This window comes from Caretta caretta, chromosome 2 (genome assembly GCF_965140235.1).
Source record: "Caretta caretta isolate rCarCar2 chromosome 2, rCarCar1.hap1, whole genome shotgun sequence".
NCBI lineage: Eukaryota > Metazoa > Chordata > Testudines > Cheloniidae > Caretta > Caretta caretta.
Window position 1 is genome coordinate 55,059,942 of NC_134207.1, and position 25,219 is coordinate 55,085,160.

The following is a 25,219-nucleotide window of genomic DNA, read 5'->3' on the forward strand; positions in this document are numbered from 1 at the left end:
GTCTTGCACTGCACAGAAAACTGAATAGCGTAAGCTCATGAAATTTGCTCCCTCCCTCAATGTGAAGGAAGATATGCACAGCTTTCCCCCTACCCCACACCCCTGTTAAAAGTTGCACAAACTGGGTTTTAGAAAACAAAACAAGTTTATTAACTACAAAGGATAAATTGTAAGTGATTATAAGGGACAGCAAACAGATCAAAGCACATTACTGAGTAAATAAAACAAAACACGCAAACTAAATGTAATATACTAAAGTAACTGGTTAATAGCAAATTCTCACCCTAAGTGTTCATACAGGTTGTAGAGTTTCTTGAAGGTAACTGGTTGCAGCTTAGATCTCCAGATATTCCTTTCACAGGCTAAATTTTTCTCACCTGGGCTCAGCCCCTGCCTCCTCTTCAAGCTTAGTTCCTTTGTTTCTTCATGTGTTTTCAGCAGTCTTCCTTCTTGGGTGGGAGGGCAGTGGAGAAGAACCCGGATTACCTCACTTCCCCGCCTTAAACAGAATTTACATATGGTGGGAATCTTTTGTCTCTCAGTGTGGTTCCCTCACACACACACACAGTGGAAAAATACCAGAAATCCAAGATGTAATCTAGTACCAGGTGACATGATCACAGCATCCCAGGAAACTTCTCAGGAAGGTGGGAGATTAGCATCTTCAGAGTCCTATTGTTCTCCCAAATAGCCCATCCAGGCTGATTGCATACTGTCTGGGGGGTGTACCCGAAATGTAAACACAGTTGTAATTGTTACATAGTCGATATTCTTAACTTTGGATACAGAAATGATACATGCATACAAATAGGATAATCATATTCAGTAAATCAGAACCTTTCCAATTGTACCTTACGTGACCCATCTTGCATAACACATATCTTAGTTATGTCATATCAGAAGCATATCTCTATGAAGAACATGGGGTGTAGGCTCACAATTGATACCTCCGTGTTCCACGACCACCGGCTCCTCCCCAGCACTACACATAAGTCTACCTAGATATCTCGAGAGATCCGCAACCTTCGTACCAGGCAGGCAACTCACCATGCAATTCTCCCGGTCATCCCAAACCCAGTTATCTGTTTCTAATGATCAAATCCCTCATAACTATTACCTGTCTCTTCCCAATAACTGGAGTTCCCTCCCCTGGAGAGGTATCCCCAGTGTGAGAGGATACCACATCATCATCTAGAAGGAGGATCCCAATTATGGGATCGTTTCCTTCTACTCCAGTTGGATGTTCTCCTTCCCCGAGACTTTCATCCTCCTCAACAGCACCTAGCCTGTCAGATCGGGGCTGGGACCATTCTACTATGTCCCAGAAAGTCTCATGTATGTACCTGTCTCCTTTAGCTTCTCCAGTTCAGACACTCTGATCTCCAAAGCCCGTACATGGTCTCTGAGAGCCAGGAGCTTCTTGCTCCTAATGCACACATACGCAACCTGCCCATACAACAAGTAATCATACATGCTTCATTGAGTACAATAAACTGGATAGCCCCCACTCTGTTGCTGGACTTCTGCCTGCATTCTCTTTTTACTCCTGCAGATCCTTCCATTGTTGTTGTTGTTTTGTTTTTATTAGGGAGTGTATTTGGCCTTAAGTTAAAGAATGTTAAGTGTATCTAGTCCCCACTCTCCCACTAAACTCCCTTCCAAAAGCCCTGGTCTTCCTCAGTAGCCCTGCCCCCGGTTAAGGGTTGATGGGTGCTAAAGGGCTTAGGGATCAAAGCCTCATTAAGAAGCTCTCAGGCTTGCCTAGCAGGCCACTAGGCTCAGCACACAGTCCCCCAAACAGACCACACGATATATTTCGGTCAAGCAGCAAGCACTCCACAAACACAAACACACACACTACAAACAAAAAATTTACCCCAAGGGTCATGTCATTGCTTTTTTTCAAAGTACATGAGTTTTGTCATATGCCACGCATAAGGCTCAAATGTCCTACTGAGAGGGCCAAATGTGTTTACTACCGGTATTCAGTTTGTATTCTATATAAACTCATTAAAAAGAAAGGAGAAATCACGTTCACTGCATGCAATTTACTGCTTCTTCTCTCAAGTTTTGTATAAATGTACAAACAACAACAACTGCTCTTCCTTGGGGCTCAAATCCACTAAGTCCTCTTGATTTTGTGTAAACTGAATTTGATTTATTTTACATCTCATGTTCTTTACAATATATATATTTTATATTTTAAAAGAACAAACTCTAACCCCTTGACTAGAGGCAATTGATAAACACTGAAAAAGTAAAACTTAACATAACTTTAAAGTTGCAAAAGACACTTAAAAGCAAGGAAGTTCAGAGTGAGGGCTCAAACTCCACCTTTAATTTGGCCCACTGCATCTAAGTATTAAAGAACTCAAAAAAAACAGACACATAATATATTCCAGGTATGTTGCTATCCCAAAATACAAAAGGATGATTTAATTAGTTTGCTTCCATATGAAGAAGCAGCACCTCAGCAATTATGAGATCATTAATAAAACAGAGCCTAACAGCACCTTTTGAAGTTTCTGCTAACCTCTAGGCACACCTTACTCCCATTAGCCTTAATGGAAGTCACATGTGCACTGAGGGGGGAAATGGGCCCACTTAAAGTAATACAATATATACCTATTAATCTTCAGGTCATGCTTAAGGTCAAATATTCTACAAGTGTTTATGAAGAGTACTTCCTAGGCAAGCACAGAGGCCTCTTCAGCATTGGGACAGATCTACAGGCTATTAAATCTATAGAAAATCTTTGCTTTTTAAACCAACACCAAGCACTCAAAGCAGTAGAAAAATTGTAGGGTGTTTTTTATGGGGAGTGGGGGCATTTTTCTATTATGTCCTTCAAGCGTTAGGGGGTGGGAAGGGGAAATGTGACAAGGAATACTAGGCATGCATGAAAGGTATGCATCTTACTTTAATTTTTTCCTCCATCCCCCCTCAAATTCCAGTTCCTTAGTTGTGCTTCTTTGTAGAGTATTAACAGCAAAGTTACTACTGCACTACTGATCTCGGAAATATGCTATAAAATTCAATAAGGACAAATGCAAAGTTCTCCATTTAGGAAGGAACAATCAGTTGCACACATACAAAATGGGAAATGACTTCCTAGGAAGGATTACTGCAGAAAGGAATCTGGCCCACAAGCTAAATAGGAGTCAACAGTGTAACACTGTTGCAAAAAAAGCAAACATCCTTCTGGGATGTATTAGCAGGAGTGTTGTCAGCAAGAAGTAATTCTTCCACTGATTAGGCCTCAGCTGGAGTATTGTGTCCAATTCTGGGCGCCACATTTCAGGAAGGATGTGTACAAATTGTAGAGATTCCAGAGAAGAGTAACAAAGAGGATTCTAGGTCTTGAAAACATGACCTATGAGGGAAGATTGAAAAAAATTGGGTTTGTTTAGTCTGGAAAAAAGAGAAGACAGAAGGGACATGATAACATGTTTTCAAATATTAAAAGACGGTTATAAGGAGGAGGAAGAAAAATTGTTTTTCTTAACCTCTGAGGATAGAACAAGAAGCAATGGGCTTAAATTGCAGCAAGGGAGGTTTAGGTTGGAGATTAGGAAAAATTTAGTAACTGTTAGGGTGGTTAAGCACTAGGGAGGTTGTAGAATCTCCATCACTGGAAATTTTTAAGAGCAGTTTAGACAAACACCTGTCAGGAATGGTCTAGATAATACTTAGTTCTGCCATGAATGCAGGGGACTGGACTAGTTGACCTCTTGAGGTCCCTTCCAGTTCTATGATTCTAAATCTGATTTGTCACACAACAGCTGGTTTGGGTTTTGTTTGTTGATGAGGAAGAAGTGGGCTCTTTGTAAGTATCTTATATGGCAACTGCCTTCTTTGCAACATGTCTGTACAGTGCCTAGCAAAATTCTAGTGCAATTCAAAGGTGCTACCATATATAAATAATAATAAGATTCATTGTATGCCATAACTAAAAATTCACCCCAATAATGGCTGCATTCCAGTGGCACATCAAGTGCCTTGCGTCATGGAATGGTACAGTAAAGTAATACCATTAACAAACCTATCAACAGTTTAGGTAGGTGGGGTGGTGCTGGTGTTGAAATACTTGCCTTCAGCACCTCTTTAGTGGTTGTTGCCACGTCTCCTCTCTAGTCTGCTCAGCTTCTAGTCTGCATGCACTTTTTCAGTAAACGGCTCACGTGATGAGTCCTGGACAAGAATCTGCTGCTGCATCCCCTGCTGTGCTATATCTTCCCCAAGTTACTTTATCTCCATCCCCTCCCAGATCATTTAGTCCACACAGATTCTCATCACCTTGATTAGCCATTTCACACACACGCACCAAGGTTTTTCCACCTATACAATCCAGAGACAGGGGTGAGTTTTATGGTGGGAGAGCAGCTCTTGCTGCAGGTTAACCTCAGGTAGGGCGGGGGCAGATTAGGCTTCACAGAGAGTTTCTGCAACGAAACGCACGTGTTTGCTTATCCTGCCAGTAACAGGATGTGGGATGGACCGGGGGAGCGAGGGGTAAGAGACCCCAAATGGGAGGATGGTGGTTTGGGTTGGAAGGGGCCGGGCCAGGCCAGAGGGGGACTTTGCCGGGGCGGAGACAGAGTTGGGACGGGGCGAGGGGGTGGAAGGGGGGGTTGATGCCGGGGGAGATTTGGCGGGGGCGGGTTGGGGGTGATGGGGGGCGGCGGGCCGTTGCTACAAAACACAAAGTTTTAAAAAGACGGCAGGAGAAGGAACGTAACACAGACCCCACGTTAAAGCAACACACACACACACACACCCCCTCCTCGAGTCACTGACTATCAGACTCACCCCCATTGGCCAGTCGCTCCCCTTCCTCTGATTGGTTGAATGGCTTGTCAGTTATATAGCCGCGAGCGTTGTCAACCCCGGAAGCGCGAGCCCGGCTTCTATCCCGGGTCCCTTAAGTTAGGCGAGGAGAAGCTTTGCTCTAACTCGACGGCATTTCCCGTTTAGTGGGCGGCACTCTAGGCGGCTGACGCTACATCTATGGTACCTGTTGCGTTGTGTGACGGCCGTTCTAGGCAGTGGGCGCGGGCTCCATGATCCGGGTCGCAACTTGCTGTTAATAGCTGCGCCTGGCCTGGTCGCGAGGCGGGCCCCCGTGCCCCAGCCCTGGCACCTCACGGCCGGGTGAGTGGGAGCAGCAGGCGGCGAGAGGGACGCTCAGGTTCTCCTCTCCCCAGCGCCAGGCAGCAGCCGGCAGGACGGCAGCGGAGGTCAGTCTGGGGCACAGCGGGGGCAGCCGTTTGAGGAGTTCGGGGGAGACGGAGGACGCGGCGGGGCAGTGGGGGAGGGGAAGCTGTGGCGGGACAAGGGGCGACCGGAGCGGGAGTGTCTTGCGGGGGGGCTGATTAGTGAATTTTAAGTTTCTCTTTCTCAGACCTAGGAAGGAAACCCCACTTCCCTAAAAGTTCACCCCAATGGCCCCAGAACTGCCCCTGGCCTAGTCAAAGACTTGGGCCTGGCATCAGTTTTTATAGGCTTCCCACTATGCCAGTTGGGGACTGGCTGGCAGCAAAGGTCACAATCTAGTGGTGACAGGAGAGCTTAGTCTAGCTCTTCCCTGCAGCCTTTGGTCTCCTGCCCACTGCTCTTTGATGGAGGCCTATGGAGATACTACAGGGCCCAGCCAGGAATGTGCCATGTCCAAAGTGGCAGCTCTGGGAACCCTGCAAGCCAGGTCCTGTAGTCTTTGACCACTAGGCCTTTAGGATTAAGGTGGGGTGTTGTTACATGCTGGGGTTGTAGTCTTTGCTATGCTCCTTACACTTTGGGGCTGTTCTCTGCTGAGGATGGCTGCCTTCTGGTTTCACTTGATGCTTGAGACAGCACTTGGGCTCTTGATGACCAGTTGAGTAGGGTATGAGTGTTAAAACCATATTCATTGGGTATCCCTTAACCTGCTAGTGTTAAACTTATTTTTGGAGTCAGCTGAATTCTGTTTTAAATTTATAGTCTAGGGTTAAAAAATTTAGGACTGTACATTCCCTTCAATCCGTAGCAATCGCCATCCTATTGCTCTTTCCATCCACTTCTGCCCTTTATATCAGTGGTAAACTTGCACAAAGATTGAGGTGCACTGTTTGTGCAGGGAAAATGGCCTGACTGTAGTAAATTAAACTTTTAGTTATTAACTCACATCTCACAGTAGGTAAATGTTCACATTTAGGACCACCATTATTTCTACCCTTTATAAGGTCAATTTCTATATTTTTTTCTTCTTTCCCCATCCTATTTTCTCTATTTATATCCCTCTTCCTACCTTCTATTTTCCTTCCTGTGCAGTAGCTCCCAATTTCCATTCGAGTATTCATCCTCACCAGCTCATCTGATTAAGTGATCATCAATAAAATTGTTAAATATTTATATTTAAGTGTCACATCGGTCTCTGGAATTAATATTCCAATTAGATTAATTGGGGTGAAGGAATTCATACATGAAGTCTATTGTTTCAGGCTGTCCACAGACTCTCTCTTTGCAGTTAGAGGGTTAACTTTATAACTATGATGTCTAGAATTTTTTTTTTTTAATTATGTTTCAGGAGACTCTAAATAGATCATGCAGGCCACATAGATCCTTCAGGAGCACTAGATCCAATATGCAGACCAAGTGTTCGACACCTATGACTTAACTCCACCACCAGCACTCCTTATGGAAATAGGCAATAGTATCCGTATTGGAATATCCGCTACAGTTATTAATATGCATCTTAAAGGCATCATCTTGGAACAAAAAAATTAAATTTCTCTTATTTCTTCAGAAAGAATAAGAACATGAGAATAGCCATATTGGATCAGACCAATAGTCCATCTAGCACAGTATGCTGTCTTCCGACAGTGGTTGGTGCTGATGTTTCAGAGGGAATGAACAGAACAGGGAAATTTATCGAAGGATCATCCCCTTTCATCCACCTACTGGCAGTCGGAGGCTGAGGGACACCCAGAGAATGGGGTTGTATCCCTGATCATCTTCGTGAACAGCCATTGATGGACCTACCCTCTGTGAACTTGTCTAATTATTTTTTGAGCCTTGTTATACTTTTGGCCTTAACAAAATTCCCTGGCAATGAGTTTCACAGATTGACTGTGCATTGTATGAAGAAGTACTTCCTTTTGTTTGTTTTAAACCTGCTGCCTGTTAATGTGATTGGGTGACCCCTGGTTCTTGTGTTACATGAAGGAGTAAATAACCCTTCCATATTCACTTTTTCTGCGCCGTTCATGATTTTATAGACCTCTATCATATCCCCACTTAGTTGTCTATTGTCCAAGCTGAAATAATCCCAGTCATTTAATCTCTTCTCCTACTGAAGCTGTTCCATACTCCTAATCATTTTTGTTATCCTTCTCTGTACTTTTTCCAGGTTTTTTTTTGTTTTTGTTTTGTTTTTTTGAGATGGGGTGACCAGAACTGCATGCAATATTCAAGATGTGGGTGAACCATGGATTTATATAGTGGCATTATGAAATTTCTGTCGTCTTATCTATCCATTTCATAATGGTTCCTAACATTATTAGTTTTTTTTGACCACCACTGCATGTTGAGTGGATGTTTTCAGAGAGCTATCCACAATAACTCCAAGATGACCTTCTTGAGCCATAAGAGCTAATTTAGACCCCATCACTTTGTATATGGGGTTGGGATTGTTTTTCAATAAGCCTTTATCATCACTGAATTTCATCTGCCATTTTGTTGCCCAGTAACCCGATTTTGTGAGATCCCTTTGTTACTCTTCACAATCAGTTTTGGACTTAGCTTTGAGTAATTTTGTATTGTCTGCAATCTTTGCCACCTCACTGTTTATCTTTTTTTCCACATCATTTATGAATATGTTGAACAGCACTGGCCCTTGAACAGGTCCTTTGGGGGCCCTGCTGTTTACTTCTCTCTGCTGTGAAAACTGACCATTTATTCCTACCCTTTGTTTCCTATCTTTTAACCAGTTACTGATCCATGAGGACCTTCCCACTTATATTCCATGACTGCCAACTTTACTTAAGAGCTTTGGTGAAGGACCTTGACAAAGGCTTTCTGAAAGTCCAAACACTCTATTTCTATTGGATCATCCTTGTTCACATGCTTATTGACTCCCTTAAAGAATTCCAATAGATTATGCCTCACCAATCTCCCTTTACAAAAGCAGTGTTAAGTGTTCCCCAACATATTGTGTTCATCTGTGTGTCTAATAACTCTTTTCTATGACAGGTTTCAGAGTAGCAGTTTTGTTAGTCTGTGTTCGCAAAAAGAAAAGGCGTACTAGTGGCACCTTAGGGTATGTCTACACTACGGAATAAGGTCGAATTTATAGAAGTCGGTTTTTTAGAAATCGGTTTTATAAATTCGAGTGTGTGTGTCCCCACAGAAAATGCTCTAAGTGCATTCGGTGCATTAACTCGGCGGAGCGCTTCCACAGTACCGAGGCAAGCGTCGACTTCCGGAGCGTTGCACTGTGGGTAGCTATCCCACAGTTCCCGCAGTCTCCGCTGCCCATTGGAATTCTGGGTTGAGATCCCAATGCCTGATGGGGCTAAAACATTGTCGCGGGTGGTTCTGGGTACATATCGTCAGCCTCCCGTTCCCTCCCTCCCCCCGTGAAAGCAAGGGCAGACAATCATTTCGCGCCTTTTTTCCTGAGTTACCTGTGCAGACGCCATACCATGGCAAGCATGGAGCCCGCTCAGGTAACCGTCACCCTATGTCTCCTGGGTGCTGGCAGACGCGGTACGGCATTGCTACACAGTAGCAGCAACCCCTTGCCTTGTGGCAGCAGACGGTACAGTACGACTGGTAGCCGTCATCGTCATGTCTGAGGTGCTCCTGGTCGCCTCTGTGAGGTCGATCAGGAGCGCCTGGGCAGACATGGGCACAGGGACTAAATTTGGAGTGACTTGACCAGGTCATTCTCTTTAGTCCTGCAGTCAGTCCTATTGAACCGTCTTATGGTGAGCGGGCAGGCGATACGGACTGCTAGCAGTCGTACTGTACCATCTTCTGCCGAGCAGTCATGAGATGTGGATGGCATGCAGTCCTTCTGCACCGTCTGCTGCCAGCCAAAGATGTAAAAGATAGATGGAGTGGGTCAAAACAAGAAATAGACCAGATTTGTTTTGTACTCATTTGCTTCCCCCCCTCCCCTGTCTTAGGGGACTCATTCTTCTAGATCACACTGCAGTCACTTACAGAGAAGGTGCAGCGAGGTAAATCTAGCCATGTATCAATCAGAGGCCAGGCTAACCTTCTTGCTCCAATAAGGACAATAACTTAGGTGCACCATTTCTTATTGGAACCCTCCGTGAAGTCCTGCCTGAAATACTCCTTGATGTAAAGCCACCCCCTTTGTTGATTTTAGCTCCCTGAAGCCAACCCTGTAAGCGCCCCTCCCAGCGTCAGAGCAATGGCAAACAATCGGGCATCTGAGAGTGCTGTCCAGAGCAGTCACAATGGAGCGCTCTGATGGGGCTAAAACATTGTCGCGGGTGGTTCTGGGTACGTGTCGTCAGGCCCCCGTTCCCTCCCTCCCTCCGTGAAAGCAAGGGCAGACAATCATTTCGCGCCTTTTTTCCTGAGTTACCTGTGCAGACGCCATACCACAGCAAGCATGGAGCCCGCTCAGGTAACCGTCACCCTATGTCTCCTGGGTGCTGGCAGACGCGGTACGGCTTTGCTGCACAGTAGCAGCAACCCCTTGCCTTCTGGCAGCAGACGGTGCAATACGACTGGTAGTCGTCCTCATCGTGTCCGAGGTGCTCCTGGCCACGTCGGCTGGGAGCGCCTGGGCAGACATGGGCGCAGGGACTACATTTGGAGTGACTTGACCAGGTCATTCTCTTTAGTCCTGCAGTCAGTCCTATTGAACCGTCTTATGGTGAGCAGGCAGGCGATACGGACTGCTAGCAGTCGTACTGTACCATCTTCTGCCAGGCAGGCAAGAGATGAGGATTGCTAGCAGTCGTATTGCACCATCTTCTGCCAGGCAGGCAAGAGATGGGGATGGCTAGCAGGCGTACTGTACCATCTTCTGCCGAGCAGCCATGAGATGTGGATGGCATGCAGTCCTTCTGCACCGTCTGCTGCCAGCCAAAGATGTAAAAGATAGATGGAGTGGGTCAAAACAAGAAATAGACCAGATTTGTTTTGTACTCATTTGCCTCCTCCCCTGTCTAGGGGACTCATTCCTCTAGGTCACACTGCAGTCACTCACAGAGAAGGTGCAGCGAGGTAAATCTAGCCATGTATCAATCAGAGGCCAGGCTAACCTTGTTCCAATAACAACGATAACTTAGGTGCACCATTTCTTATTGGAACCCTCCGTGCAGTCCTGCCTGAAATACTCCTTGATGTACAGGCACCCCCTTTGTTGATTTTAGCTCCCTGAAGCCAACCCTGTAAGCCGTGTCGTCAGTCGCCCCTCCCTCCGTCAGAGCAACGGCAGACAATCGTTCCGCGCCTTTTTTCTGTGCGGACGCCATACCACGGCAAGCATGGAGCCCGCTCAGCTCACTTTGGCAATTAGGAGCACATTAACCACCACACGCATTATTCAGCAGTATATGCAGCACCAGAACATGGCAACGCGATACCGGGCGAGGAGGCGACGTCAGCGCGGTCCCGTGAGTGATCAGGACATGGACACAGATTTCTCTGAAAGCATGGGCCCTGACAATGCATACATCATGGTGCTAATGGGGCAGGTTCATGCTGTGGAACGCCGATTCTGGGCTCGGGAAACAAGCACAGACTGGTGGGACCGCATAGTGTTGCAGGTCTGGGACGATTCCCAGTGGCTACGAAACTTTCGCATGCGTAAGGGCACTTTCATGGAACTTTGTGACTTGCTTTCCCCTGTCCTGAAGCGCATGAATACCAAGATGAGAGCAGCCCTCACAGTTGAGAAGCGAGTGGCGATAGCCCTGTGGAAGCTTGCAACGCCAGACAGCTACCGGTCAGTTGGGAATCAATTTGGAGTGGGCAAATCTACTGTGGGGGCTGCTGTGATGCAAGTAGCCCACGCAATCAAAGATCTGCTGATATCAAGGGTAGTGACCCTGGGAAATGTGCAGGTCATAGTGGATGGCTTTGCTGCAATGGGATTCCCTAACTGTGGTGGGGCTATAGATGGAACCCATATCCCTATCTTGGCACCGGAGCACCAAGCCGCCGAGTACATAAACCGCAAGGGGTACTTTTCGATAGTGCTGCAAGCTCTGGTGGATCACAAGGGACGTTTCACCAACATCAACGTGGGATGGCCGGGAAAGGTGCATGATGCTCGCATCTTCAGGAACTCTGGTCTGTTTCAAAAGCTGCAGGAAGGGACTTTATTCCCAGACCAGAAAATAACTGTTGGGGATGTTGAAATGCCTATATGTATCCTTGGGGACCCAGCCTACCCCTTAATGCCATGGCTCATGAAGCCGTACACAGGCAGCCTGGACAGTGGTCAGGAGCTGTTCAACTACAGGCTGAGCAAGTGCAGAATGGTGGTAGAATGTGCATTTGGACGTTTAAAGGCGCGCTGGCGCAGTTTATTGACTCGCTTAGACCTCAGCGAAACCAATATTCCCACTGTTATTACTGCTTGCTGTGTGCTCCACAATATCTGTGAGAGTAAGGGGGAGACGTTTATGGCGGGGTGGGAGGTTGAGGCAAATCACCTGGCTGCTGGTTACGCGCAGCCAGACACCAGGGCGGTTAGAAGAGCACAGGAGGGCGCGGTACGCATCAGAGAAGCTTTGAAAAACAGTTTCATGACTGGCCAGGCTACGGTGTGAAAGTTCTGTTTGTTTCTCCTTGATGAACCCCCCCCACCCCTTGGTTCACTCTACTTCCCTGTAAGCTAACCACCCTCCCCTCCTCCCTTTAATCATTGCTTGCAGAGCCAATAAAGTCATTGCTGCTTCACAGTCATGCATTCGTTATTCATTCATCACACAAATAGGGGGATGACTACCAAGGTATCCCAGGAGGGGTGGTGGAGGAGGGAAGGAAAATGCCACACAGCACTTTAAGCACAGCACTTTAAAAGTTTACAACTTTAAAATTTATTGAATGACAGCCTTCTTTTTTTTTGGGGCAATCCTCTGTGGGGGAGTGGCTGGTTGGCCGGAGGCCTCCCCACCGCGTTCTTGGGCGTCTGGGTGTGGAGGCTATGGAACTTGGGGAGGAGGGCGGTTGGTTACAGAGGGGCTGCAGTGGCAGTCTGTGCTCCAGCTGCCTTTGCTGCAGCTCAACCATACACTGGAGCATACTGGTTTGGTCCTGCAGCAGCCTCAGCATTGAATCCTGCCTCCTCTCATCACGCTGCCGCCACCTTTGAGCTTCAGCCCTCTCTTCAGCCCGCCACTTACTCTCTTCAGCCCTCCACCTCTCCTCCCGGTCATTTTGTGCTTTCCTGCACTCTGACATTATTTGCCTCCACGCATTCGTCTGTGCTCTGTCAGTGTGGGAGGACAGCATGAGCTCGGAGAACATTTCATCGCGAGTGTGTTTTTTTTTCTTTCTAAGCTTCACTAGCCTCTGGGAAGGAGAAGATCCTGTGATCATTGAAACACATGCAGCTGGTGGAGAAAAAAAAAGGGACAGCGGTATTTAAAAAGACACATTTTATAAAACAGTGGCTACACTCTTTCAGGGTAAACCTTGCTGTTAACATTACATACATAGCACATGTGCTTTCGTTACAAGGTCGCATTTTGCCTCCTCCCACCGCGTGATTTTGGTTGAATGCCAGCAAACATACACTGCAATGCTTTGTTCTACAGTGATTCCCCAGTACGTGTTGCTGGCCTGGAGTGGTAAAGTGTCCTACCATGAAGGACGAAATAAGGCTGCCCTCCCCAGAAACCTTTTGCAAAGGCAGAACCGCAAATGCCAGGGCAAAGTAATCCTTTCACATGCTTGCTTTTAAACCATGTATAGCATTTTAAAAGGTACACTCACCAGAGGTCCCTTCTCCGCCTGCTGAGTCCAGGAGGCAGCCTTGGGTGGGTTCGGGGGGTACTGGCTCCAGGTCTAGGGTGAGAAACAGTTCCTGGCTGTCGGGAAAACCGGTTTCTCCGCTTGCTTGCTGTGAGCTATCTACAACCTCCTCCTCATCATCTTCTTCGTCCCCAAAACCTACTTCTGTATTGCCTCCATCTCCATTGAAGGAGTCAAACAACACGGCTGGGGTAGTGGTGGCTGAACCCCCTAAAATGGCATGCAGCTCATCATAGAAGCGGCATGTTTGGGGCTCTGACCCAGAGCGGCTGTTCGCCTCTCTGGTTTTCTGGTAGGCTTGCCTCAGCTCCTTCAGTTTCACGCGGCACTGCTTCGGGTCCCTGTTATGGCCTCTGTCCTTCATGCCCTGGGAGATTTTCAGAAAGGTTTTGGCATTTCGAAAACTGGAACGGAGTTCTGATAGCACGGATTCCTCTCCCCAAACAGCGATCAGATCCCGTACCTCCCGTTCAGTCCATGCTGGAGCTCTTTTGCGATTCTGGGACTCCATCATGGTCACCTCTGCTGATGAGCTCTGCATGGTCACCTGCAGCTTGCCACGCTGGCCAAACAGGAAATGAGATTCAAAAGTTCGCGGTTCTTTTCCTGTCTACCTGGCCAGTGCATCTGAGTTGAGAGCGCTGTCCAGAGCGGTCAGAATGGAGCACTCTGGGATAGCTCCCGGAGGCCAATACCATCGAATTGTGTCCACAGTACCCCAAATTCGAGCCGGCAACGTCGATTTAAGCGCTAATCCACTTGTCAGGGGTGGAGTAAGGAAATCGATTTTAAGAGCCCTTTAAGTCGAAATAAAGGGCTTCATTGTGTGGACGGGTGCAGGTTTAAATCGATTTAACGCTGCTAAATTCGACCTAAAGTCCTAGTGTAGACCAGGGCTTAGAGACTAACCAATTTATTTGAGCATAAGCTTTCGTGAGCTACAGCTCACTTCGAAGTGAGCTGTAGCTCACGAAAGCTTATGCTCAAATAAATTGGTTAGTCTCTAAGGTGCCACTAGTACTCCTTTTCTTTTTGCGAACTCTTTTCTATAGTTTCAAGCAATTTTCCTGGTATTCAAGTTAGGTTTTCTGCTCTATAATTGCCAGGATAGCCTCTGCAGCCTTTTAAAAAAAAAATTTTGTTACAACAGCTATCCTGCAGTTATCTAGTACAGAAGCTGATTTTAAGCAATAAGTTATGTACCACAGTTAATTTTTCTTCAGTTTCATATTTGACCTCCTGGTGATTTATTACTATTAAATACATCACTTTGTTCCAAAACCTCCTCTATTGACAACACAATCTGGGACAGTTCCTCGGATTTGTTACCTAAAAAGAATGGTTCAAGTTTGGGAATCTCCCTCACATCCTCAACCATGAAGACCAAAGCAAAGAATTCATTTAGTTTCTCCACAATAGCCTTGTTTTCAGACCACTTAAATGTAGTGACATTTCCTTTCATGTACATCAGTTTGAACGAACCTATTTGAAGCGTGTTGTCCAGCGCACAATATTCCATCTTAATCCAAGTGGAATTTTTATAAGAAAATGAGTTAGGGCTAGGTGTACAGGAATGTTCTTCCTCTACTAAGCCCATGGCACCTCCCTTAAAGTGTTTTCTTAGCTATACAGGCAGTGCTTGGACTTACGACACAGTTGGTTCCTGAACATTGCGTCGTAAGTCGTAACTCGGAACCGCAGTACACTCCATTGTGGGACCGAGCGTCAAAGTCTAAACTAATCGTCGAAGTCAAATCAGGGGGTCAATTCAGAAACGTAAGTGCCATTCATCATAAGTCAAACGTCATAAAGTCGAGGACTGCCTGTATAAATGTGTGTATTTTGCAAACATCTTATTTATTTCCTCCATTTTGCCTACCAATTTAGGCAGTATTCTGACGTTTCTGCCATTCTATGTACCCCACAAAAGAAACGGTAAAAACGATCAATTGAATATTACTAAAATGAAACTAAATTGGAACTACTCGTGTAAAAAGATGTAGTGCCAAAAGCATTGGTAAAATACTTGGAAGGAAGGCCTTTACAGTTAAGAGGAAAATTTTAGAATAGTTTCTGATCCTGCACACTGAGACTCTTTTACCCACACAATTCTGTTGCCTCAAGCTAGTGTAGAAAATGGTAACAGAAATGTTAACAGCACTGGCTAGAAACAATTCTGCTTATGTCACTCAGTGCACGCTGTTTGGCTCTTGCTAACTATATTTGTGTGCACAACTTAGATCTGCTGAAGCAGCCATTATATTGCTTGTCTAGCTTATGATTCCAATAGATGATGATTTATTGTCCATGTGACTGTTAAACAGCTATAAGGTAAATGGAACAAATATTAATGGAGAACTTTTTGACTAATCAAAGAGGAGAGGAATACTAATAAAAGTTTAAAAGGTGTGATGGTTCTATATTAGGGCTGTCAAGCAATTTAAAAAAATTAATCACAATTAATCGTGCTGTTAAACAATGGAATAACATTATTTAAATGTTTTTGGATGTTTTCTACATGTCCAAATATATTGATGTCAATTACAACACAGAATACGAAGTATACTGTGCTCACTTCAGATTTATTTTTGATTACACTAAAAAAAAAGAGATGAATTGAAAAGTACTATATAATGAAAGTTGAATTACAAATGTAGAATTATGTACAAAAAATAACTGCATTCAAAAATGAAACAGTGTAAAACTTTAGAGCCTACAAGTCCACTTAGTTCTGCTTCTTTTTCAGCCAATTGCTAAGACAAACAAGTTTGTTTACATTTTCAGGAGAATGCTGCTCACTTCTTGTTTACAGTGTCACCTGAAAGTGAGAACATGTGTTTGCGTGGTACTTTTGTAGCCAAGGTATTTACGTGTCAGATGCACTAAAGATTCATATGTCCCTTCATGATTCAGCCACCTTTCCAGAGGACATGTGTCCATGCTCATGACGAGTTCTGCTTGATAATGATCCAAAGCAGTGCAGCCTGCCACATGTTCATTTTCATCATCTGAGTCAGATGCCACCAGCAGAAAGCTGATTTTTCTTTTTCGGTGGTTTGGATTCTGTAGCTGCCGCATCGGAGTATTGCTTTTTAAGACTTCTGAAAGCATGTTCTACCCCTTGTGTCTCTCAGAATTTGGAAGGCACTTCAGATTCTTAAACCTTGGGTTGAGTACTATAGCTGTCTTTAGAAATCTCAAATTGGTACCTTCTTTGCATTTTGTGAAATCTGCAGGGAAAATGTTCTTCATTTTAAGAACATGTGCTGGGTCATCATCCAAGACTTCTATAACATGAAATATATGGCAGAATGCAGGTAAAACAGAGAAGGAGACATACAATTATCCCACAAGGAGTTCAGTCACAAATTATTTAATGTGTTTTTTATGAGTGTCATCAACATGGAACCATGTCCTCTGAAGTGGTGGCCAAAGCAAAAACGGGCAAGCAAACGTTTAGTATATCTGGCATGTAAATACCTTGCAATGCTGGCTACAGAAGCGCCATGCGAATACCTGTTCTCACTTTCAGGTCATTGTAAATAAGAAGCAGGCAGCATATCTCCCGTAAATATAAACAAACTTATTTTTCTTAAGCAATTGGCTGAAAAAGAAGTAGGACTGAGTGGACTTGTCGGCACTAAAATTTTACTTTTTTTTGGAGTGCAGTTATGTAACAAAAATCTACATTTGTAAGTTGCACTTTTACAATAGAGATTGCATTATAGTACTTTTATGAGGTGAATTGAGAGATACTATTCTGTTAATTTTTACAGTGCAAATATGGTTATAATAATACAAAGTGTACAGTGCACACTTTGTATTCTGTGTTGTAATTGAAATTATATTATAAAATATTCTAATTTCAATTGGTATTCTGTTTAACAATGCAATTAAAACTGTGATTAACTCAAAAAAATTAATGGCGTGAGTTAACTGCACTTAATCGACAGCACTATTCGATATCTATTATCAGTTTAATATGTATTTTGTCTCTCAGCCCTTACTTTGTTTAAATTTTCCAGTCTAACTTGCATTAAAGTCAATATGAGTCACTTCACAGATTCATGAGAGTTGCATGAGCTCCTAAGTTCCTGATTCTGGCATGTGGTTTGTTCATTGAAATCCTTATTCTACATAAAGTCCACCAGTTAGTCGGGATTTGGAAAAAAAAATAGGCATTTAAAAGACCCAAAACTGTCACTGGTAGTGTTTTAAAAAAAAAAAAAAATTCCACATGATCATGTGTAAGAGCAGCAACTACAAATAAAAAATATGTATTCTCCAATATAAGGTGGACACCATGACTATCCAGGAAAATTAAAGTTGGTGTGAGTACACACCTGCTTAAAGTCAAGCATATGCGTAAGCATCTGGATGAATCAGGACTTAGACTTGCTGCCTTTATTCTTTTCAGGGGATGCAAACACCTACATTAATGATGGTAAAATGGCATCAGACAGCTGAACAACACAATGTAGTTAATAAAGATCACTTTGAGAAGCTTTATACTCTTTTTTGATATGGCAAAGTATGTCCAGATTGCTCAAACTAAAGATCATAGAGGCTATGCTTCACTTCTCAAGTACTGGACCTTGGGATGCATTTTAAAACTATGCAAGGATTAATGGGGTTTCTGGTAGATGTGATGTCACAGAACGGTTCACAGTGGCGGATCATTGAGCATTAGAAATGGGTCTGCCCTACATGATTTTGGAGTTCAAAAACTTAAATTAATTTGGTACTTTTTTATCATAAAATTATCATATTCATTCCTTAAGAGTTATTTTTCAGGTGACACTTTTTAGATATAAACTAGAAAAAATACTTTTAATATTATGCATGATTAACCCACAAAAACAAAGGGCTTAAAATTTAGGGTTAAATACAGATATTTTCACTTTCATGTACAGATAATTCTAATTCAGAACTGACTGTTTAATAGACTCTCTAAATTCTGTATGGTCACACCCTAAAAGTAAAATAAACCTCTCTTCTGGTGCATTTAGAAAAAACTATTTGACAAGGGAAGAGGCGGAATTTAATGTGAACAAAAGCTAAGTGTTATAAGGTCAACAATCAGTTTGATAATGCAGCTTAAAATCAACAAGGTGTTTAAAGAGGAAGCTTTCACCTTGAATCAGAATGTTCTTGAGACTGTTAATGTTCTTTGGACATAATCTTTTCAGATGTAACTTTATTTCATAAAGGAGTCAGTGAGTCACATGCAGAGAACTGGGTCAATGACATTTATTGCAATTCAAGATTCATATGAAACAAATGTGGACCTATGGATAACCTAAATTAAAACTTATACTATACACCATTCTGCCTCCTCCAGAGACTTCTTAGCATAGGATGGGAGACGTACTTTCCTGCATTCTGATGTTGATACTACCATTTTTAATCCCTGGACCTCCTTCTGTACAGTAACACTAACTATGGCAGTGGCAAGTCAAGAGATGGCCTTTTAAAGACAGGAGAAGGTCAAGTGTGTCTATAAGATTAAAATAGGGGTTCAGAAAATTTAGCAAATGCTACTGTTTTTTGCCACTGGCATCTTGAAAGAGAATTCTGGGGGGAAGAAGAAGTTCAAGAAGGTTATGTACTATACTCCATCAATGCCAAGAAACCTAAGGAAACATGAACAAAGTACCTACCTATTTTAAAATGAGTTTACCAAGGAAAAAATACAAGGCCTGGACCTCATTTTCACCCATGCTGTATTGCAACAAAATATATTCAAAATAGGGGAGGAAATAGATCTTACCTTTATTAAATTCTACCTTCTTTCTGCCTCTTAAGAGAAAAAAATTGATGATAATTTAAGCTTCCACTTGAAATTAACATGAAACAAAAGATCACCAGTAGACAGTTTTGGGTCAAAATAAGTATATCATCTTATGACTATTCAATCAGAGACCATTTCAGGATCTCTTGGCAATGACTACAACAGACTAAACTTTTTAAAAAAAAAAAAAGTGTGTGCATTGAGTGAGATGAGCAAATTCCGTATATCAACAAGTAGCCAGCTAAGTCTGACTAGTGATGCCAGGCACAAATTAGGCACACATGCAGTTTTGATATCTTATCCAAATAAATGATACATTCAATAACAAAAAAAGATGAAATGGACAGACATGCATTACTTACATTAAAAGAAAGTACTGTACTTTTAAAAGCAATGTGCTTCATTGGCTAGACCTGAAGATGAACAGTGAACATATTTTGGATTTATAGCAGAATCTGGCCCACTGCCTGCACAAATGCTGTGGGCCTTGGAGCAGCAGGGACATACCAGCTGCTTTCTGGAAGCTGCTTGGAGCCCAGTCGTGAGTCTGCTAGCCCTGCCAACCCTCCCCACCAGCACCAATCTCAGGATGGGTAGTGTTTGAAGTGAGTTTGAGGTCCTTCTTCCATGCAAGGGGTGTGATTCACTTTTGGTTTTATTGGGTACTATCTGGGGCTGATAGTTCTAGTTGACAGACCATGGTGTGGACTGCATTCCTTTGCGATTTAATGATTAAGATATTAAAATGTAAATGTTTGGACACTGGCTACTTTTTATATTTTCTTATCTTGAACTCCTGTATACCAGTGTATACTAATGAAGGGTTGTGCTAATGAGTACAGAAAGTTTTATGAACTTGTTTTCCAGTGCCAGTATTTGCAATTTTTTTCTGGAACAGGTATCCTCCTCAATTCCATCAGGATGCCATTGTTTTGTCTCCTCTAATTTTTTTTATGATATGAAGACTGTAACTCTATTTGCTGCAGAAGAGAGATCACTTTAAACTGCTCAATCCTGAACCCATATATGTCAACAGGAATGATCCTACTAATTTAAAGCATGCCAGATCACATTCTAAATGAGGTTTTTAATAGTTGTGAACTAGTTTAATAGTTGTGAACAGAACCATTTCAAAAATGTTTTCATTTGAACATTTTTAAAAACTGTTAAATATCTTAAAATCTTGAAGCTTTTGCATAGAAATAATATGTAAATGCAATATTTCTGTTAATTATACTAGAAAAGTAGGAGCAAGATGGCAGTGACATTGGAACAGTGGAAATTAGTTTATTACAATGGAATAGCCGGGAGGGGGAATGACGCCCTAGAGATGACTTGGATTCGTGAGTTTCTGCTGACAAAGTTTTTATAGGCCTGTAAATTTAACGTAGAATTTTTGTAGGCAGCATGCATTGACAAATATGCCTAATGGTAATACATCTAGTACTGAGTGTCTCAGAACAGGTCAATAATAATGCTTATATTGATAGCAGCAATGTAGGAGATGTTACTTGGTATTATAGCTAAAATCCATGTTATCCCCTTAATCATAATTACATTAATATTGACAGGCCCTTGACAATACTCACATTACTATTGATAGATTTCTGTCAATAACATGTTTCTAAATAAAATATATTCATTCATAATTTGTACAATACTCAATAACAGCATTAAAATCTACTTGGAGAAATTCCTATTTTCTTTGTGATATACAATTTGTATTTGGAATGCACTGTACAAGAGATTCATTTATATATATATATATATATAAACTAAAGAAAGCAAAGCATGGGCTTATTTAAGGAAAGAAAAGACTTTATATTATTGGAAAACTGATTTTTCAAGGGTGGTTTTTTTTCTGTGAAACAAACGCAATTGGCTGTGGTGATAAAATGTCAGCAGGAGACCTTAATATTTAGTTTTAAATCCTTTTGCCTTAAACATATTTATGTAACAACTTAATCACACTGATTTTAGTAGAATGCACTATACTGTTCTTGATTTTTATTTTTTTTTTTATTTTTTTATTGCCTTAAGTGTTCCCTTCACATACTCCTAGCCTAGTGATATACTTAAATGAAACACTGGTGTTTGTCTTTATTTATTATTATTGGGCATACAATTCTGGTCCCTTCACTAGTTTAAAATGTTCTAAAGCAAGATGATGAGAAGAGAATAACAAGCAGTAGGGACAAGGAGAAATGGAAGTTAATTAGGTGGCATGGAGGAAAACAAGTTTCTTGGTGAGATCTGTATAAAACAGAAGAATATGAAGTGAAGAATTGCAATGGGGAAAAAAAATACAAGCTGAAAGATGGTACCTGTGGGCTGTGTAATTTTATTTATTTATTTACTGATTGATTGGTACAGACACCAGGCTGCATATTTGTTCCAGTGGTAAGGCCAGTATCTGTGAAAACAATATGAAGTACAAGTGTAACAAAGCATTGAAATAACTTCGTTGTTGGGCAAGGGAAAGTAATCAAAGGAGACCTTTTATGTTAGCACTGTTTAAAAATAAGTGGATAAAAACAGTAAAATAAGAAACCACCATTCCTGCAAAACAGGAAATATGCGGAGTGGAGGCTTATTATTTCAACAAAAGTTAGCCACAAGACCATTGTGATTCTCATATATATTTAGCATTCACATGGGAGTAGGCATTTCAAATTCTACCCTTTTGATGTTCACGTATAGATAACATTGAAATCAATGGCAGCAACTTCAGAATCTTGCCTTTTATATACATTCTAAATGTCCAAATAACCCTGGTTAAGTGCAGGCTTCTTCAACACAGTTGTAGTGATGGATGGTAATGAGTGCGAGATATGGCCCCAATCCAACAAAGCACTTAAGTGTGTGCATAACTTTAAGCATGTGAATAGTCCCATTAAAGTCAAAGTTATGCATGTGCTTAAGTGGTTTGCTGGATAAGAGCCCATGTTAATAGATGTGGTCTGTCATGGCTTACATTATCTAGAAGTACCATATATATATTTTTTCCAGGACTTAACGGAAGAATTCTTAGCTACTGCCATAGAGTCTGACTACACTTCATGGCAGCGCAAGCAGCGGGAATGGCTAGTCTCCTCAAATATGTGCCCATCATCTCAGACAAGTACATACTCAGGCTGACTAGCCTCTCCTGTTGCTCATGCCACCACAACTACTCTATTTTTAGTGTGCTAGTTTCATCAGAGCTAATACAAAGTATGTCTCCTTGAGCTAGGAATTACACCCCAAGCTTGAGGATTAGATATACCCATAGGCAACAAGAAAAGCTTTGCATGCCAACATCTTGATGTGGGTTTTTTTTGTTGTTGTTTGTCCCTCCCCCCCATCTCCTCCTTTATTTTAATCGCGCACACATGGAAAAACTAATCACATCTACTGCAAGATTTGTTTCAACAGTGTGTTACTTGCGATATTACTAAGTCTCCCAATAGGTACAGAAAGGAATACTGCTCTAAAGTTTTTGTAATTTGGGCTTTGAATTGCAGATCACTTTTTTTTTAAAAAACTTTTGAAGTTGTTACGGTTTTGCCAGTATTTTTCTCCCTACCTGCGCCCATTCCTCCTCCTCTCCCCTGCCCCCCCCCCCCCGGGGGTGGGGGGGGGGGGGGTGTTTGAGCTCAAGGAGAATTCATTCACCTCTTAAAAAAAAAAAAAAAAAACTTCTTATGGCAACTTTCTGTCTAACAAATAAGGACTGGAAGCAGCTCCTTCTGAAATTGGTAAATTCCATTTCAGGCTTTTGCTCTCTGGAGAGACTCATTCTGTTCCTATCCCACTTTTCTAAAGCAACTGAACATGCTACCTCCACAGTGCAATAAGTCCTATTGGTCTGCTTTGCGAGGAACCCAGTTTAAAACCCCAAATCTGTGGGAGCAACCTGTGCACTTATTAGATCACTAGGCCTCCTAGCAACTCATTTTTATTTGTTGTAGCTCAGTGTAAAGGACCACTACATCAGGCACCCCACAGCGAAATCCTGCATATCTGAGACACGTTATGCCATGACTTTTATACAAGATTACTTTGCCTTTGCACTGTATACTACTGTTTTCCCATTGTACAGAATTGTTAATATGATCACATATGCACCAAGCTATTTTTTTTGGATAACTTTATTTTTCATTCTAATACTCAGGCAGGAAAAGAGTACACATTAGTTGATGTTACCAGCATACATTAATCATCTTGCCAGAAAAATTGTTATACAACTGGTAGCAAAACCCTGCACCTGTCAAAAGAGATTAGAAAATACATGCAGGCATCACAGATATATTGTAAGATAATTTCTGTGTGAGTGCTGAATATTTATTTGATCCTTTTAGCATTTTTTAAATATCACTGTCTTTGTTTTCAAGGCTTTATCATCCCCAACTTGTTTAAATTTCATATTTCTTCTATGCATATTTCTCAGATCTCCTAATATCTTCTATATTATATAGTTTATCAGCAGCTTATGATGTGTTGATATGGCAAGGTTTGTCTTCACTACTTTCCCCCAAGAGTTTACTTACTATACCTATTTGCCACATTAAATTCCATAAACCACTGTACTGTTTTACAATTACTGTTGCTTCATTTTAGTATTTGATCACTCTGCTAGCATCAGGCAATGCATTAAATCTTACAGTGAAGCACTAAATGTGTGATTAGTATTGTGAATAGCTCAGAGGATACAGCTGTGTTACTGTGTGGAATAATAGTGCAGTTTAAGTAATTTTAAGACTAAAGTTATGTTATTAATATGACACTTCTTGAATGGTGCTGGTTGCAGTGTGTAATATTGTTAATAATTCCTAAAGCGATGGCTTTGTTGCTTGTTCAATTTTGTTCACAATTTTATATGAACTGTATTGAAAGACAAGTATAAACAATACAAAATGTTAAATTTATACTATAAGCTTATCTGTGTTTATTCCTAGAAAGCTGTGGTGAAGACATGGCTTCCAATGGCAATAATTCAGAAAGAGTGAACCCTGTGCTCAGAATAAGTCAGATGGATGCTCTTGAACTAAACAAAGCCTTGGAGCAGCTAGTTTGGTCCCAGTTTTCCAGCTGTTTTCATGGATTTAAACCGGGGCTGTTGGCTCACATTGAACCAGAAGTAAAAGCATTTTTATGTCTTTTCTTGTGGAGATTCACCATCTATTCTAAGAATGCAACTGTGGGACAGACTATTCTGAATATTCAATACAAGAATGACTTATCTCAAACACAGAAATATCAGCCATTGAGCAAACACCAGAAGTTATGGTATCTTATCTGCACTGTTGGTGGAAGGTGGTTGGAAGAAAGATGCTATGATTTATTCAGCAGTCGCCAACTAGAGTCATTCTGCAGAATCAAGCATTTCATTAATTTTGTAGCTGGACTTTTAAAACTTTGTGGACTACTGAACTTTCTGATTTTCCTTCAGAAGGGAAAATTTGCAACACTTACCGAACGTATTTTAGGAATTAGATCTGTCTTTTGTAGGCCTCAGAATGTTCGTCAAATAGGATTTGAATACATGAACAGGGAACTTTTATGGCATGGCTTTGCTGAATTTCTAATCTATCTTCTACCACTCATTAACATGCAAAAGCTCAAACTCAAAATTTCATCTTGGTCTTTGCCTATTGCAGTTTTTTCCAGTAGCGAAAACACTTTAGCAGCACATTGCAAGGAATGTTCTGTATGTGGGGAGTGGCCAACTATGCCTCATACCATAGGCTGCTCACATGTTTTCTGCTACTATTGTATTAAAAGCAACTGCTTATTTGACATGTATTTTACCTGTCCCAAGTGTGGTACAGAGGTATACAATCTTCAGCCATTGAAATACAAGATTGAAATGACAGAAGTTCACACACTCTAGAGTTTTTTGTGGTGCACTTGAAGCACATACTTTAGAGTAAACTGTATAATATTCAGAACCACTATTAAATTGATCATATTGTCATTTTGTTTACAGCAGTTTGATCTTTCTCGGTCTTATGTCTGTGATATAATAAAGTCCGTATTGACATTAGTTTCCATATACTAATATAAAATTGTAATTTAGCAATTATTCCAATTATAATCAAAGATTCATGCGATTATATTGTTGGTAGCTATCCGCATATTTCATCAACTGCTTTATGTAATCACCATAGAAGACATTCCCTGTGAACTACTTTTGAGGTAAGTAACTCATTAGCATCTATAATAAAGTGGTGAGACCACCTAAAGAAAATGGAGAGCTGCACAGCAGGATATATCAGCAAAAAACAATTCATGTTCACTCATTACTGAGAATAGGCTTAAAAGTAACTTTTTTTTTTAAACAGTTTTTGCCACTGTGCACCATTAATCCAGCATTGTCAGTTTAAATTCATTGCAGTGAATCTGTTTCCTGATTGTCCCAGCCAAATGCATCTATTCTTTCAGGATACT

The 25,219-nt window shown here is 41.9% G+C and overlaps 2 protein-coding genes and 2 long non-coding RNA genes across 4 annotated transcripts in view; 1 reads left to right on the forward strand and 3 right to left on the reverse strand.

The window, feature by feature from the left end:
• The window catches only part of LOC125632576 (uncharacterized), a 73,328-nt gene extending 68,324 nt beyond the window's left edge, over nt 1–5,004 (reverse strand). Inside the window, exon 1 of the long non-coding RNA XR_007355359.2 lies at nt 4,810–5,004. This is a non-coding gene — a long non-coding RNA (uncharacterized LOC125632576). The remainder of the gene's footprint in view (nt 1–4,809) is intronic.
• LOC142070992 (uncharacterized) lies at nt 127–4,771 on the reverse strand. The gene is made up of 2 exons (XR_012666948.1): nt 4,092–4,771; nt 127–3,373 (listed from the first exon to the last, which is right to left on the reverse strand). It is a non-coding gene; the product is annotated as an uncharacterized LOC142070992 (long non-coding RNA).
• A 12-nt stretch (nt 5,005–5,016) lies between the features above and the next one.
• On the forward strand, nt 5,017–24,746 carry PEX2 (peroxisomal biogenesis factor 2). The gene is made up of 2 exons (XM_048841012.2): nt 5,017–5,237; nt 23,728–24,746. Exon 2 carries the CDS (start codon nt 23,745–23,747, stop codon nt 24,660–24,662), a length of 918 nt encoding a protein of 305 aa, XP_048696969.1. The 5' UTR covers nt 5,017–5,237; nt 23,728–23,744; the 3' UTR covers nt 24,663–24,746.
• Nucleotides 12,039–13,513, reverse strand: LOC142070707 (uncharacterized). Its single transcript, XM_075124652.1, has 2 exons — nt 12,961–13,513; nt 12,039–12,578 (listed from the first exon to the last, which is right to left on the reverse strand). Exons 1-2 carry the CDS (start codon nt 13,511–13,513, stop codon nt 12,040–12,042), a joined length of 1,092 nt encoding a protein of 363 aa, XP_074980753.1. The 3' UTR covers nt 12,039.
• Nucleotides 24,747–25,219: the final 473 nt, after the last annotated feature.